This window comes from Electrona antarctica (genome assembly GCF_951216825.1).
Source record: "Electrona antarctica genome assembly, chromosome: 10".
Taxonomy (NCBI): domain Eukaryota; kingdom Metazoa; phylum Chordata; class Actinopteri; order Myctophiformes; family Myctophidae; genus Electrona; species Electrona antarctica.
In genome coordinates, this window is record NC_136791.1 from 2,640,263 (window position 1) to 2,657,898 (window position 17,636).

At 42.7% G+C, this 17,636-nt stretch overlaps 1 protein-coding gene across 6 annotated transcripts in view; it reads right to left on the reverse strand.

The window, feature by feature from the left end:
• rrbp1a (ribosome binding protein 1a) overlaps positions 1–15,856 on the reverse strand; it is a 35,718-nt gene extending 19,862 nt beyond the window's left edge. For 4 of the 6 annotated variants that reach the window (XM_079512029.1, XM_079512028.1, XM_079512025.1 and 1 more), the window contains exons 1-8: positions 15,588–15,856; positions 12,400–13,339; positions 10,863–11,011; positions 10,531–10,653; positions 8,715–8,867; positions 7,138–7,256; positions 4,865–5,018; positions 2,777–2,915 (exon numbers count right to left, since the gene is read on the reverse strand). In XM_079512029.1, the coding sequence (XP_079368155.1) occupies positions 2,777–2,915; positions 4,865–5,018; positions 7,138–7,256; positions 8,715–8,867; positions 10,531–10,653; positions 10,863–11,011; positions 12,400–13,324 (1,762 nt within the window). In that variant the 5' untranslated portion in view covers positions 13,325–13,339; positions 15,588–15,856. The remainder of the gene's footprint in view (positions 1–2,776; positions 2,916–4,864; positions 5,019–7,137; positions 7,257–8,714; positions 8,868–10,530; positions 10,654–10,862; positions 11,012–12,399; positions 13,340–15,587) is intronic. The other 2 variants (XM_079512030.1, XM_079512026.1) reach the window with 1 other exon arrangement.
• Positions 15,857–17,636: the final 1,780 nt, after the last annotated feature.

The window sequence follows — 17,636 nt, forward strand, 5'->3', positions numbered from 1 at the left end:
TATAACAATTAAGTGTATCGACTAAACAAGATCCAATAAACAATACAACAATAGAAAACAAGACACACAGCACGGTCCATAAATACTCCAGAGTCCTCATCATACTACCAATACTTTGTGTATTCTACAACTGTGGTTCCCAAAGTGGGGTCCGAGGACCCCCAGGGGTACTTGAGGGAGTTCCAGGGGGGACCCAGCTAGATGATAATTTGGAACCAAATGGACCCTTATGGGTCTGTAACTCAGAGAGTGTACACATTTGTACGCTCTCGGAGTTAAATCAGCATTGATTTTACAATATAAATTGGGGGTCCCAGAGATAGAAATGCAGACTAATGCATGTCAAACTGAGGGTCCTTTAAATTAAACGTGTTGAAAATCACTGCTAGAGCCATACAAATCTTCTCTTATGGGGGTCCCTGGCATATCTTTTCAAATGGGGGTCCGCGGGGCTAATTGGTGTCAATTTGGGGGTCCTTGACATGAAAAAGTTTGGGAACCACTGTTCTACAACACGCTCACCACTGCTCATTCGCTGCAAACAATCTACTAAGGAGAGTATAATTCTACTCCATTTGATATGGAAGAACGGCATAATCTCATAATCAATGTGTTGCTTCTAAAAATGTATTTAGAGTAGACGATACATTTATGTTAAAATGTATTTAGAGTAGACGATACATTTATGTTAAAATGTATTTAGAGTAGACGATACATTTATGTTAAAATGTATTTAGAGTAGACGATACATTTATGTTAAAATGTATTTAGAGTAGACGATACATTTATGTTAAAATGTATTTAGAGTAGACGATACATTTATGTTAAAATGTATTTAGAGTAGACGATACATTTATGTTAAAATGTATTTAGAGTAGACGATACATTTATGTTAAAATGTATTTAGAGTAGACGATACATTTATGTTAAAATGTATTTAGAGTAGACGATACATTTATGTTAAAATGTATTTAGAGTAGACGATACATTTATGTTAAAATGTATTTAGAGTAGACGATACATTTATGTTAAAATGTATTTAGAGTAGACGATACATTTATGTTAAAATGTATTTAGAGTAGACGATACATTTATGTTAAAATGTATTTAGAGTAGACGATACATTTATGTTAAAATGTATTTAGAGTAGACGATACATTTATGTTAAAATGTATTTAGAGTAGACGATACATTTATGTTAAAATGTATTTAGAGTAGACGATACATTTATGTTAAAATGTATTTAGAGTAGACGATACATTTATGTTAAAATGTATTTAGAGTAGACGATACATTTATGTTAAAATGTATTTAGAGTAGACGATACATTTATGTTAAAATGTATTTAGAGTAGACGATACATTTATGTTAAAATGTATTTAGAGTAGACGATACATTTATGTTAAAATGTATTTAGAGTAGACGATACATTTATGTTAAAATGTATTTAGAGTAGACGATACATTTATGTTAAAATGTATTTAGAGTAGACGATACATTTATGTTAAAATGTATTTAGAGTAGACGATACATTTATGTTAAAATGTATTTAGAGTAGACGATACATTTATGTTAAAATGTATTTAGAGTAGACGATACATTTATGTTAAAATGTATTTAGAGTAGACGATACATTTATGTTAAAATGTATTTAGAGTAGACGATACATTTATGTTAAAATGTATTTAGAGTAGACGATACATTTATGTTAAAATGTATTTAGAGTAGACGATACATTTATGTTAAAATGTATTTAGAGTAGACGATACATTTATGTTAAAATGTATTTAGAGTAGACGATACATTTATGTTAAAATGTATTTAGAGTAGACGATACATTTATGTTAAAATGTATTTAGAGTAGACGATACATTTATGTTAAAATGTATTTAGAGTAGACGATACATTTATGTTAAAATGTATTTAGAGTAGACGATACATTTATGTTAAAATGTATTTAGAGTAGACGATACATTTATGTTAAAATGTATTTAGAGTAGACGATACATTTATGTTAAAATGTATTTAGAGTAGACGATACATTTATGTTAAAATGAGCAAAACTATGGTAAGTGCAAGTTATCTTGTGCTCTTTATCATTGGTTACCAACACCTAGACATTTATTGTGCCACTAAAAAGAAAATACTTTTTAAAAATAAATACTGATTAAAGTGTCGCCATGTAAAGTAGTGTAGGAAGGAGACTGTATCATTGACATATTCTCCCAGAAGTGATTTCAAAATAAATCAATAAAAATCAAGGTTTGATTAAATTAACTTGCTTTTTTCCTACTGGGAGTGGATCGATTCGTTCCTAACGCTTGTGTACTTTTGTTTTAAGCAGCACCGTTTTTCTCTTTGTTTGAGCTCAAAACCCTCCAGGGTTTTAACATACTGTACAACCAACATTATACACGTTATTCAATAGCATAAAACCCAATGACGCAACCAAAACGCACCACTGTTGGTTTGAGAAAGTTGGTTTGCCTGCACCAAGCATAAATAATCACTTTAACCCATTTTGGGCGGGAATCCCTTTTGATGTTAGCATTATGTTATGCTTTAGCTATTGAAAAATAGCAGATCTACAAGCTCATAGCGCGCCACTGAGTGGCGCGCTACGAGCTTGTAGGTCTGCTATTTTTGAAAAAAATCAAAAAACGACTGACATAGAAACATAGCTTTTTCAGAAAACTGTCAGGATGTAGAAGACATTTTTTAGAATCTGATCTCAGGTCAAAATGGGTTAAAGGTTTTAAGTGGACTAGTGCCTGACCAGAGTAGGTGCTGCTGTCCTGCTGGGCGTTCTCCACGCTGGCCTGCAGGCTGCCGTTGAGCGTCTGCGCCGTCCTGAGCTCCTCACACACCTCCTCGTGTCTCCTCTGCAAAGCCTTCTCACTGTCTGCATGGCTGGCCTGATGGAACAACAACATGTTACATTAGTCAAACAGCAGAGGGCAGCAGAGACCGGTTTGATTGTTCCACCTCTTGTAGGGATGTTGTTGATCTGTCTGGAGTTCATGTGAATCACATCCTCTTTCTGTCAAAGACTTGTTCTTTTCATGCAGTCAAAAACAGCTATAAAAGGTAAAGTATTGTACGTACATCACTGGAGAGGTCATGTGAGAGTCACAGTACTTTGGCATGTGCGTAACTTGGAGGAATTGAGAAAGCGGTTTTCCTGCACACAGTATGTCACATTTTGGGGCTAAATTATAATTATAAAAAAATAAAAAAAAAAGAACATAAAACATTGTTTACAGTAAATTGTTTGGTTTTGAGAGTTTTCGGAAATGCTGAAAATGCACATTGGACTCCCCTATGAGGTTCCAGGTGAGTCCTCTGAGGTCAAAGAACTATCACAACCCAACAAACTTGAATTACCATTAAAGAGGCTTGGCCACATCATGTTCGTATACCGGCTATCGACCTATTGCACAATATGTTGATACACCTGTAACTGTTGGAAAGGGAAGCTGGTAAATGATTAGACAAGCCCCAACACTTGACCGTCAGGAAGCACTGACTCACTTGCTCCCCACAGAGTCTGACTGACCATGCATTCTGCTATATTATAGTGAGTCTGACTGACCATGCATTCTGCTATATTAGTGCACAGCAAAATCCTCATTCCTAGTATTTATCCAATAGAAATTTACATTTTAACCCATTCTGACCCGAGATCAGATTCTATAAATGTCTTCTACATCCTGATAGTTTTCTGAAAAAGCTATGTTTCTATGTCAGTCGTTCTTCGATTTTTCAAAAATAGCAGATCTACAAGCTCGTAGCGCGCCACTCGGTGGCGCACTATGAGCTTGTAGATCTGCTATTTTTCAATAGCTAAAGCATAACATAATGCTAACACCAAAAGGGGTTCCCGCCCAAAATGGGTTAACCCATTCTAGACGGGAACCCCATTTGGTGTTTATAGCATTACGTTATACTTTAGCTATTGACAAATAGCAGATCTACAAGCTCATAGCGCGCCACCGAGTGCCGCGCTACGAGCTTGTAGGCCTGCTATTTTTGAAAAAATCTTGAAAATGTGTTGTAAATCTTTGAATATATATTCTTTCAGAGCGAACGTTTTTAACCCTCAGATGGGGGTCCGGCAGCCAATTACATATATTTTTTTGGGGTCCTTGATATTATAATGTTTGAAAACATGAGGTTTTTCAGAAAACTGTCAGGATTTAGAAGGAATTTGTAGAATCGTCCTCAGGTCTAAACGGGTTAAAAGGCCTTTTAACCCATAAGCCTCTGATGTCAGATTAATACTGTAAAGCATTTCCACAACTCTAGGACTTTAGAAAACACTGCACTGCACTGCACTGCACTGCACTGTACTGTACTGTACTGTACTGTACTGTACTGTACTGCACTGCACTGCACTGCACTGTACTGTACTGTACTGTAGGGGAAACAAACGGTTGTGATTAGGTTTCCTTAGAACTGCATTATGTAAGCGTTGTGGCATCAGGCTTGGGCTCGAGCACAGTTTCTCAATGCCGTGTCTGTCCAGGGGCCACCAGGGGGTCCAACATTCCACCAAATGGACCTTTACGGGTCCTTCTGCCATCCAAAGTTCGGATGTCATTTGTGACTTTGTACCGCATCGCTCCCGACATTTAAATGTCTCTGACGACAGGTAAACAGTAATGGCAAAGTGTGTGTGTGTGTGTGTGTGTGTGTGTGTGTGTTGAGTGTGTGTGGATGCTGATGGTGGTACTGGGACCTGGGATTTAACGGCTAGCAGCACAGAAAGAATCAAGCAGGATGTTGCAGTAAGACAGCATCAATGTTGGGTCAGTGGTAATGGTGTTATAGTATTACACTCTGCCACACAGAGCTATAGTCTTACCTGCAGCGAGGAGAGTTGTTTCTCTGTGGCGGCGACATTGGCCTCCAAACGTCTCCTGGCGTTCTCTTCAGTCTGCAGGCTGTCCGACTTCTCGGAAAGCTCCTTGGTCATCTTGGTACAGTCCTGACGGAGCTTGGCCAGCTCTGCGTTCTGTCTGCAGAGGCCAGAGGGGGGGGGGGGGGGGGGGATGGTGACAGAGTCAGGACACGTGCCTTGCTCAAACACAGGCTATTTTAGTTTCCAGTTTTAAAATTTTCCAAATGGCCGGGCAACAAGCTCACAACTTTGCAGAGCAGAATTGTCGATTGGCTACTCTTTCATCAGTTCATTCATGTGGCGCCATCATACGACAGAGTATGAGATATGGCTTAAAGTGGTTAATGCCGGCCCCCAGTTTCTCAGAAAATCACACTCCACAGACATACAACGTTTAAAATTGTAATTATACACTGTAAATGGTGCATTTATATAGCGCCTTTATCCAAGGCGCTTTACAGAGATTGTGCATTACATTCACACACACATTCACATTCATACACCGATGGCAGCGGAAACCATGCAAGGCACCAACTAGCACATCGGGAGCAATTAGGGGTTCAGTGTCTTGCTCAAGGACACTTCGACAGTAACTCTGGGGGAGCCCGGGTTTGAACTGGCAACCTTGCGGTTACCATCCAGGCACTCTACCCCTGAACCACCGCCGCCTGTAGGTCTACAGCAACCCAAAAGTAACCTCCTGTAGGTCTACAGCAACCCAAAAGTAACCTCCACTGTAGGTCTACAGCAACCCAAAAGTAACCTCCTGTAGGTCTACAGCAACCCAAAAGTAACCTCCACTGTAGGTCTACAGCAACCCAAAAGTAACCTCCTGTAGGTCTACAGCAACCCAAAAGTAACCTCCTGTAGGTCTACAGCAACCCAAAAGTAACCTCCACTGTAGGTCTACAGCAACCCAAAAGTAACCTCCTGTAGGTCTACAGCAACCCAAAAGTAACCTCCACTGTAGGTCTACAGCAACCCAAAAGTAACCTCCTGTAGGTCTACAGCAACCCAAAAGTAACCTCCTGTAGGTCTACAGCAACCCAAAAGTAACCTCCTGTAGGTCTACAGCAACCCAAAAGTAACCTCCTGTAGGTCTACAGCAACCCAAAAGTAACCTCCACTGTAGGTGTACAGCAACCCAAAAGTAACCTCCTGTAGGTCTACAGCAGCCCAAAAGTAACCTCCACTGTAGGTCTACAGCAACCCAAAAGTAACCTCCTGTAGGTCTACAGCAACCCAAAAGTAACCTCCTGTAGGTCTACAGCAACCCAAAAGTAACCTCCTGTAGGTCTACAGCAACCCAAAAGTAACCTCCTGTAGGTCTACAGCAACCCAAAAGTAACCTCCACTGTAGGTCTACAGCAACCCAAAAGTAACCTCCTGTAGGTCTACAGCAACCCAAAAGTAACCTCCACTGTAGGTCTACAGCAACCCAAAAGTAACCTCCTGTAGGTCTACAGCAACCCAAAAGTAACCTCCTGTAGGTCTACAGCAACCCAAAAGTAACCTCCACTGTAGGTGTACAGCAACCCAAAAGTAACCTCCTGTAGGTCTACAGCAACCCAAAAGTAACCTCCTGTAGGTCTACAGCAACCCAAAAGTAACCTCTTGTAGGTCTACAGCAACCCAAAAGTAACCTCCTGTAGGTCTACAGCAACCCAAAAGTAACCTCCTGTAGGTCTACAGCAACCCAAAAGTAACCTCCTGTAGGTCTACAGCAACCCAAAAGTAACCTCCTGTAGGTCTACAGCAACCCAAAAGTAACCTCCACTGTAGGTCTACAGCAACCCAAAAGTAACCTCCTGTAGGTCTACAGCAACCCAAAAGTAACCTCCTGTAGGTCTACAGCAACCCAAAAGTAACCTCCACTGTAGGTCTACAGCAACCCAAAAGTAACCTCCACTGTAGGTCTACAGCAACCCAAAAGTAACCTCCTGTAGGTCTACAGCAACCCAAAAGTAACCTCCTGGAGGTCTACAGCAACCCAAAAGTAACCTCCTGTAGGTCTACAGCAACCCAAAAGTAACCTCCACTGTAGGTCTACAGCAACCCAAAAGTAACCTCCACCAAAATGTCAGTGTTTAGAAGTAAAATGTAGGCCATTATAGATCTGCAAACCATTGGCTCTCAGTTACTGTCATTTCCCTCTTCCCACACGAAATGCAAACGTCCTCCCAGCCATCATGCCCTCCCCCCCCCCAACCCCCCCCCCGGGGGCTGGAAACACTCACTTGCTCTCAGCCTGACTGGTAGCTTGGTTGAGGGCGTCACGGAGGATGGAGTTCTCCTGCTGGACGCGGGTCAGCTGGGCGTTGGGGCCTTTCTCCAGTTGGTCCTGTAGGCTGAGGATCTGACCCAGGATAGGAACAACGATGCCAGAGAGTTAACTTTCAAGACTCATTGAGCCCTGCTAGGCCTGACTTCGCATACAATTAAAAAAAGTCTTCTGAAAGAATATATATATATATTCAAAGATTTGTGCCGCATTTTCACGATTTTTCAAAAATAGCAGACCTACAAGCTCGTAGCGCGCCACTCGGTGGCGCGCTACGAGCTTGTATTTCTGCTATTTTTCAATAGCTAAAGTATAACATAATGCTTAGTTAAAACACCAAAAGGGGTTCCCGCCCAGAATGGGTTAAAAATCTGTTTGGAAATGGCGCAGCTGTAAGCTCTGTTGTCTAGAACTGGATTGGTCCAGGATATATCCTCAAATGGTAACCAATAATAGCTCATGCTGCTAGTACGTGCATGAGGTCATGAAACGGATGACACACCTTCATTCCCTGCCTGGTGAAGGAACAGTGGAATGGAAGAGAAATGTGGAAGTTGGTTTGTAGTTCGAAATGTAATCTATCAAATGATATGTATTAATAGTCATATTCAACTCATCCACCTTGAAATGTTGAGATTAACCCATTTTGACCTGAGATCAGATTCTAAAAATGTCTTCTACATCCTGACAGTTTTCTGAAAAAGCTATGTTTCTATGTCAGTCGTTCTTCGATTTTTCAAAAATAGCAGACCTACAAGCTCGTAGCGCGCCACTCGGTGGCGCGCTATGAGCTTGTAGATCTGCTATTTTTCAATGCTAACACCAAAAGGGGTTCCCGCCCAAAATGGGTTAAATTGTCTTCAGAGTTGATGGCAGTGAATAGTAGGTAGTGTAAACTCATTTAGTTCACATCGGGTTAAGTGTGAATAACTTAAATATGAATGTTAATTTGGCATAATAGAAATCAATTGAATAGAATGCCAAAAAAAAATGGAAGAAAACAAAACAGTCTAATAAGGGCATTATATGGTTTCCCTGTCCAATGAACTATCTGTGCAAGTTTCTCTGTGTAAAGTTATTGGCATTTTGTTCCATGAATGCATTAATTGGAAATCAAGTTCATCTTAGTACATTTTAGTCTTCCCCATCTATGAACACACACACACGCACGCACGCACGCACACACGCACGCACGCACGCACACACGCACGCACGCACGCCAAATGTGCTACAATCTGAATTATACAATGAGAGTAAAACATGACAGTTTTCTGAAGGACCCCAAAAATTATATGCATTTGGCCGCCGACCCACCCAAATATGTTGTTCCAGGTACCCCCCAGAAGCAAATATTTCAGTTAAAAATGTTTGCTGTGAAAGATATACAGTATATGCAAAGATTTGCACACGTTTTCACAAAAAAAAGGGGAAAAAAGAGGCAGATCTACAAGCTCATAGTGCAGCACTCGGCGAGCTTGTAGATCGGCTATTTTTCAACAGCTGGGTTAAAAATGATTGTTTATGAAAGCTGACCTTAGCACTGGTCTTCTGGGTCTGGGCCACATGGTCCTGGTAGCTGGCCTGCATGCGGGCCTGCACAGCGATCATCTCTTGTTCTCGCTTGCTCAGCTGGGAGCTCAGTCTGGTCTCCACACTGGCCACCTTGGACTTCTCTGCAGCCAGCTCCTAGGTGACAAGAGGCAAGACCGTCAGAGGCAGGGTTACATTTGACAGCAAACTTTGATTTCGTTTAGTCATAGTCTTTTGAATAAAATGTAGTTTTAGTTGTATTTTAGTCATCTGAAATGTTAGTTTTAGTCGACTAAATCTACTTTTTTTTGCGGGTGACGTAATGCCTGCTTTTACTCTTGTTTGCATGCTGAAAATAGCTGTGCTGCGACACGTTGTGAGCTTGTAGATCTGCTATTTTCAGAGTGCAAAACAAAAATAAAATGGAATTGTCTTTTAGTTCTACTGGATCTCTTCTACACTAGTCCCTCCCTAACATTTTAGTCTAGTTTTTATTTGTTGACGAAATTGTCAATATATTTAGTCTTAGTCATCACAGCGTAGTTTTTTATTTATTTAGTTTTAGTTGTCGTCAATGAAACATAGACGAACATTTTTTGTCGGTTTTAGTTGACAAAATGAACACCACAAGACAGTCACAGTTCGGCTGAAGGCCATTAACCCTTTTTGACCTGAGATCAGATTCTAAAAATGTCTTCTACATCCCGACAGTTTTCTGAAAAAGCTGTTTCTATGTCAGTGGTTCTTTGATTTTTCAAAAGTTTTTTCGAAAACGTTCACTCTGAAAGAATATATATTCAAACATTTGGGCCACATTTTCACGATTTAAAAAAAATAGCAGACCTACAAGCTCGTAGCGCGCCACTCGGTGGCGCGCTATGAGCTTGTAGATCTGCTATTTTTCAATAGCTAAAGCATAACATAATGCTAACACCAAAAGGGGTTCCCGCCCAACACATCTACCAGACGGATGCTGAAAATATGAATCATAATGTGTGACTATCAGATGCACATTTAGGAAGTTTGCCTCGCTTAGTTTCCCTTTGCTGGAAGCAAACAAATGCCAACCCGTTTGCCTTGGCAGCAGGCAGACGCTGGGCAGGGTTGGCCTAATGGCCTATCATCAGCACATATTTTCTGCCGAGTTGTAGGGCGAGCAAAACCAACTCTGCTCTGTGAGAGAAAACTACACATGCTGTGTTTTGAAGAACATTCCCCACCTTAGAGTTTTTATGAAATCAATGTACACTTTGATGCATGACAAACGAACGGAAAGAAAGAAAAATAAGCTGTTGCCACGTTAACCCTGGCATTTCTATTTTGGGCACAGGAAAACATGCAAGAAAATAGCAGATCGCAATTCAACATTGAACATACAGCTACTTTTTAAATAGTTTTAAAGATTTTTGAAAATAGGGCTTACGTGCTTAACCCATTTTGGGCGGGAACCCCTTTTGGTGTTAGCATTATGTTATGCTTTAGCTATTGAAAAATAGCAGATCTACAAGCTCATAGCGCGCCACTGAAAAATCGAAGAACGACTGACACAGAAACATAGCTTTTTGAGAAAACTGTCAGGATGTAGAAGACATTTTTAGAATCTGATCTCAGGTCAAAGTGTGTTAACTCTAGCAGCTTACTTATGGGCAACACTGACTGGTGTGTCATGTATTTACACTGTGTATTAATAAAAGAAACGGTACTTATTGTAAATTAAATAGGTGGTGAACTTGTGTAGGACAAGTCCTCTGCCCACCCAGAGACAAGTCTTCTGCCCACCCAGAGACAAGTCCTCTGCCCACCCAGAGACGTGTCCAACCTTGGTTAGCTCTCTCTGACGATTCTTGGCAGCAGCCGCATCCTCCTGTTCAGCCGCCAGCTGTTTCAAACTTTCATCCAGCTGCTTCTTCAAGATGGCCACTGGGTCTCCCTTCTGAGTGGCCTATACGCGCACACACACACACACACACACACACAGACACAGACACAGACACAGACACACACACGGTCACGCGCGCACGCACACACACAAGGAAAGTTGATCACCCTCCAAGTCTTGCCTTCATTCGGCCATGTGCCTAGACAGTTGTGCTAGTGTTCCAAGTCTAACAGACACATCGTCTCCCTCCGGTCCAGTCTCCCATACAGTACCGTATGCCAGGTATCCTGAGCGACGCCGGTCTTCTCGTGCAGGATCTCGATGAGCTTCTGAGCCTCTCCCTCGCTGAACGCCATGCTGCTGATGGTAGAAACCAGGGCCTTGTAAGGCAGATACAGCGGGCCGTCCACAGAGTCCACCACTGAGACAGAGAGAGAGAGAGAGAGAGACGGACACCATAGTGTTCAGTTCCAGAGAAACATTTAGAAACGAAAGCGGTAAAGAATGGTATGGGAAGACATACCAACAAAACACAGTCATAATAAACTCTCAAGGTCCAGCAGTTTCAATGTTGATTAATGTCATGGCTACGCTGAAGGGTAAAAGCCAAGCATTTTTGGAGTGCCTCGCCAGACTGCCACCACAACAGTGCCTCGGGGCAATGGCTGGGTTGCGAGCGCTCACTCTGCCTTTGAGCAGGCTACGGCTGGGCGAAGTGATGGGGCACTGTGGGACCAGGCAGTGACAGCCCTCTGGCAGAGGAGAGACCCCTCCATTGTTGGGGCACTGAGAGGCTTTGTCATTTAACAAAACAGGGCAGTGGTGTTTAGACAGGCCAGTGCGCTATGCCCTCCAGGCCAGAGTGGAGTGCCAGACATTGCCCACCTCTGTTCACTGGCACAACTTCGCATTGGATGGGATGATGCACACACTAGAGGTTCATCAGGAGATTGTGTGTGTCTTTAAAAGGTGTGTGTGTGTGTGTGTGTGTGTGTGTGTGTGTGTGTGTGTGTGTGTGTGTGTGTGTGTGTGTGTGTGTGTGTGTGTGTGTGTGTGTGTGTGTGTGTGTGTGTTCTAAACAGCAGACATTTGAGAACTATACTATCATGCACTTCCTGCCCAGACAACCATTTCCATCCATTCAAAAGAATAGGCTAATTAACATCCTGTCACTTATCTGGAATCAAAGCAACAAATGACCCACATGGCAATTTGTCCTGCTGAATAAAGGCAACTGGGATTTCTGTACACTGCACGTCTAAACCTTTATATGAGAAAGAAGTATACTTAGGCATATTTATTCTAAACAGCAACTTAAATATATTTAGCCAGACAGTAGTAGTACTGAGTCACGAATGATTGAACCTGGCAAGTTGACTAAAACAGCAAGATCTATACTTTGTTGCCAGTGCACACACAGATATGGTGTGTGTGTGTGTGTGTGTGTGTGTGTGTGTGTGTGTGTGTGTGTATACAGTTATACATAGAGTTCACAAGCTCACACATCGTGAGCTGGTAGATCTGCTATTTTCAGCATTACACACAATTCAATCTGGGAGCTACCTCCAGTGAACCTTTGGAATAGCGGTGTTGTTCCTACACACCTCTGTGGTTGTGTGTGTGTGTGTGTGTGTGTGTGTGTGTGTGTGTGTGTGTGTGTGTGTGGGGGGGGGGGGGGTTCTCCTAATTCATGTACTTTGCCAACAACCTTGCTTCAAATCTGCTTACCCCACCCCTTGTTAATCCATCATTGGTCTACCGCCATCTCTGAAGCAGGTCAGTTCATCTCTGCTACCTCTTATCACTTACCAGGCTCAGATTTCTTCTTGGAAGCCTTCTTCTTTGGCTCGGCAGCTTTGGGTGCAGCCACAGCAGCAGCAGCTTTGGGTGCAGCCACGGCAGCAGCAGTAGGCGCGGTCTGCTGAGAGCCTACCGGTGGCACAGCCATGACTGGGACCTCCTTGGTGACGGCCTCCAGCACGGGTGCAGGCTTGGACGCAGACTTGGAAGGAGCTGGGGAGGACTTGGCCTTGGGAGGAGCTGGGGCTGAAGACTTGGCCTGGACTGGAGCAGACTTGACTGGCACAGGGGCAGGGGCAGACACGGCTGGGGCAGGGGCAGACTTGACTGGGGCTGGGGCAGGTTTGGCTGGGGCAGGGGCAGACACGGCTGGGGCAGGGGCAGGTTTGGCTGGGGCAGGGGCAGGGGCAGACTTGACTGGGGATGGAGCTGGGGCTGATTGGATAGAGGCTGGCTCCACCTTGGCAATCTTCTTCTTCTTCTTGTCTTTAGATGAGGGAACAGGTGAGGCCTGCGCGACAGTCGGGCTTGGGGCAGCAGCAGCAGCCTGGAGCTGGACATCAGGGGCTGCCACTGGGGCTGGGGTTGGTTCAGGGGTCGGTTCAGGGGCAGAGACGGGTTCAGGGACCGGAGCTACATCATCTACGAGCGGCTCTGCTGCCTCTGCCAGGGCCTCTGGGATCTTTCCATTTGGCTTGTCGTCTTTCTTCTTTCCTTTGTTCTTCTTCTCAGATGCCTTGTCCTTCTTCTTCTTCTCCGCCGCACGAGGGGGCTGCATCTTGCCCAGGTCCCGTCGCTGCTTGGCGAGGGCCTCCTCGTAGGAGGTTTCCTTCATGGAGAAAGTGGATACCAGTACGATGCCGATGGCAGAGATCACCATAAATCCACCGAACACCATAATCCCGAGTGTCTGGGGGTCGTAGATGTCCATCATTCTGTCTGGACTATCCTGTCGGAAGAAAAGACCACAGACGGTACCATTGTCAGACTTCTCGTATACAAGGCGTGAGAGCTCAAAACATGTATGGAACAATATCAGTGTGTTAACCCCTTTTGGTGTTAGCATTATGTTATGCTTTAGCTATTGAAAAATAGCAGATCTACAAGCTCATAGCGCGCCACCGAGTGGCGCGCTATGAGCTTGTAGTTCTGCTATTTTTGAAAAATCGAAGAAAACTGTCAGGATGTAGAAGACATTTTCAGAATCTGATCTCAGGTCAAAATGGGTTAAACAAAACCTTCTTAACAGTATGCCAACCATTCATTAAAAAAGGCCCAAACTAAACTCGCTTTCCCAATCCCAGCAGAATTTCAAGACAAGCATTTTTGTTATCTTTTGTTCTTGCCTTGGAAAAGCTCACCGTGACTCTGTGGTTCAGTACCAGACCAGTACCGTGACTCTGTGGTTCAGTACCAGACCAGTACCGTGACTATGTGGTTCAGTACCAGACCAGTACCGTGACTCTGTGGTTCAGTACCAGACCAGTACCGTGACTATGTGGTTCAGTACCAGACCAGTACCGTGACTCTGTGGTTCAGTACCAGACCAGTACCGTGACTATGTGGTTCAGTACCAGACACTTGTGAATTAGAAGTGGCTCTGATGAGGATTGACATTTTATGAAAGATAAAGTTACAGCTTTTTAGTATGTCTTTCTATTCCACTCTAGAGCCGCAACCATGATTATTTACTTTATTTACTAAAGGACCACTTCACCACTTTTCAACCTATCTTCATATAATCTTCATATAATCCTCACTAATAATCATGATAAAATGGCACGATTTTTTTCTACTCAAGTCTGTGTCTCATAGGAGGGCTGTGGGCAGTCATCATTAGGTAGATTTTTTTTTAAAACAAGATTTCTTTTTTTTTTTACATTTTTTTTTAGATTTTCATTATTGTGAGAACGATGGCTTCCATTTTCGCATTGCAACTTTTCAGGACTAGAAAGCCTGCAGTTTCTATTAGCTTGTATTCCGCATCGATGATGTCACTGGTGGACGGGTTTCTGAACTGCCCACAGCCCTCCTATGAGACACAGACCGAGTAGAAAAAAGAATTGCGCCCATTTTTTCATGATTATTATAGTGAGGACCTATTATATGAAGATAGGTTGAAAAGTGGTGAAGTGGTCCTTTTAATGGGAAGAACCAAAAATTACCCCGTGCATCCTAGAACAGCTTAATTAGCAAACAATATGAATCAGTTCAAATAAAATAAAAACACCCTTTCCATTCATTAGTCAGAGTAGTTGCTATTTTACGATGCATGACGTTTGTGGCCACAAAAACCCCCCCAGACAGACAAATCCAGAAAGTGTGTCTTTAGGGCTGAGGTCAGGTGGGGACACCAAACCAATGGCCCCATTCACAGCAGGCATTTTGACAGGTAGGCCTATACACATGTGAAAGTAAGTAGGCCTACTAACTCCATTCATTGTGGGTTTGTTTCATTCGGGTTTCATTCGGTATGCCAGCATTAAGCTAACTATAGTATAAACATGTACTGTGTTTGTAACTCATTTGTAACTCTGTGTGTACAATAAGGTTCCATTTCATGATTTTTGGCTCCATTGAGTAAAAATGTAATTCACGCAACTTCACTCAGAATGGTTCGTATAAAATTATACTTAAAAAAGTAAGTATTTGAGCTGCAAAGGTTATGACAAACATTCTATGAGTGAATCTTCTCATTCATTGAGAAAGGAATTACCACTAATAAGGTTCCGTTTTTTCTTTTACACAGACTGCAGTATTACTCAAACACGAACACTGGAAGTTGAGTAACTTAAATTTTACTAAATTCCCTACAACTGTAATATATCGAAAAGCTTTAATTCTATAATGTGACGTGATGTTTGAAATTCGTTTCATAGAAAATATAAATGCCATACAACAGATCTTGAACTTCCATGTGATGCCGGGTGGGTTTAAATCAGAAGACCAGCTCACTAGAAAAGTTGTCACCATCACTGACTTGTTAGCATCCTGCCCGGTGACACGTATCACCAAGATAATAAATACATATACCACACCACGAAGCATCTGAACTGTCATTCAGTTGTTACCTGGTAGTAGATGATATAAAGCTTGGATAAACTACAATTAGCAGCTAGCTAGCTTAACCGAGCTAGCTGCCGTTAAACCGTTAGCTAACTGAATAAAAAAATAATTTCCAAGATTCCTTTACTTACCTCTCTGTGGTGATGGAGACGGGCTATACTCGCTTCAGAGGGGATGATGAGGGTGGGCAGAGGAGGTACAGCTGGTGGCTTGCGGATGAAATCTCCGTTATGTACAACTAACCTCTTTTATCTCGCTACAAACTTGCTCTTTTCCTGCGCTTTCCTTCTGTCCAGTTGAGAAGCCGTGGGTCTGTGAAGTCGTGGCACTTTGAGCTGGCTAGACGCGCTGGCCCCGTGCCCTAGATAGCGACCATTAGACCAGAGCCTAGCCGATTGGCTGTAGCCTACTCAACGAGGAAGCGAAGCCTCTGGGAGTTGTAGTCCTAGCTAGCTCATAGAGTTGTGTGTGTGTGTGTGTGTGTGTGTGTGTGTGTGTGTGTGTGTGTGTGTGTGTGTGTGTGTGTGTGTGTGTGTGTGTGTGTGTGTGTGTGTGTGTGTGTGTCATCATCTGTGTGAAGTGAAACTGATTCTCTTTCCTCTGGAGAAGCCTAAAAAGGCCATAGCTGGCCATCTGAGTGAACACACTGAGGCAGGTAGATGCAGCCAACTCGTTCATCCTCTCATGTAGGATAAAGAGAGACGATCCTATTCCTGGCACTCAAAGATAACAGGAGGAATAGCCTTTATTTAATTAAGAGGCAACTGCCAACATGTTTCGACCATAACTGGACTTCATCAGGGCGCCCTGGAGAATACCCCAACACAACAATCCAGATTAAATAACACAACATCATAATAACACAAGGTGCACAGCTCAACATTATCATGAAACTGAGAAAACAGCCAGCAGACAGTAAATGTGCAACTCCTTTCACATTACATTTTATTTGACCTCTCCGTGGACAGAGCAATGAACCCATTTCAACATAACATCAGTGTTGTCAAATGTAGCCTGTTTCATATTGAATTAAAACCCTCTCCTGAATATTACCAAACTACAAGCTCACAACAATGCATCACAGCACTGTTTTTTGAGGGGCACTAGCCCCTAATATGTCCAGCTTTGAGGGTCTGTGTAAACACAAACAAACATTTTATTTCTTATTTCATGTGAGCAATTTAATGGTGACATGGCCAAAACAGGGATGTGAGGTTGAATGTGTTTAAGACAATCAGCAAGAGGCGTGTCGCTGTGAGCATAGCCACACCTGCTGAATGTGTAGAAAGGTCACCTGAAATCTATTCTGACGTCCAAGCTGTGACAACGCCGTGTGTACTTAAGAGTGTTTTGAATATGCCACCACACCTTCCTTTCTCTTAGTCTTAACACACAATAGACTGTTTTTGGCAGAAGGTTCCTACTTATAGTCCACTTGCCAGAATGTGAACCCAGGCATGTTCAGTACACCAACGTTTTATGTTAGAAATGTTGAGTGACCATACCATTAACAACCTATAGGGGGGAGGGGAAAAAAATCTAAATTTCATCATGCTTTAAAGGTATATTCAGTGATTTCACTTCATTCAAATATCACTTTTTTTTTTATATAATCCTCCCTACTATAGAGTGTGCTGACCATATAAGGAGTTCCTCCCTGTCCCCAGTGAGCCCCTGGGGTCAAAAAACCCTAGTTTCAGTTTTGGTGGCGGGTGGCAAAGCCTTCCTCCAATCATGATCGAGTGGGGACGGGCCTTGGTGCACATGCTGTTGGCCTGTTGCACTTCCCCCCACTGTAGAGCGTGTGCATGTGCACATTTTGTTACCGGGGCGGACTGGGTGGTTTTCCAAATCACCCAAATCACTGAATGCTCCTTTAAGTAGCATGTGACGTGTCAAACTAGGGGGGTTTCATGCTGAATCCATTCCAAGCATTAGTTTTGCACAAAAAAACACTCCTTGGGCTAAAAACGGCCATAGCCGTCATCACAAATGTGATGATGTCAGCACATTGCTGACATCGGCTATCTGCAATGTGGAAATTCTCTGTTACAAGTAAATGTTTGGAATTCAAAATATACTCGAGTAAAAGTATTGGCATCAAAATGTACCGTACTTAAAGTACCGAAAGTAAAAGTGGTCATTATGCAGAATGTCCCATTTCGGATGTTTTCAAATCC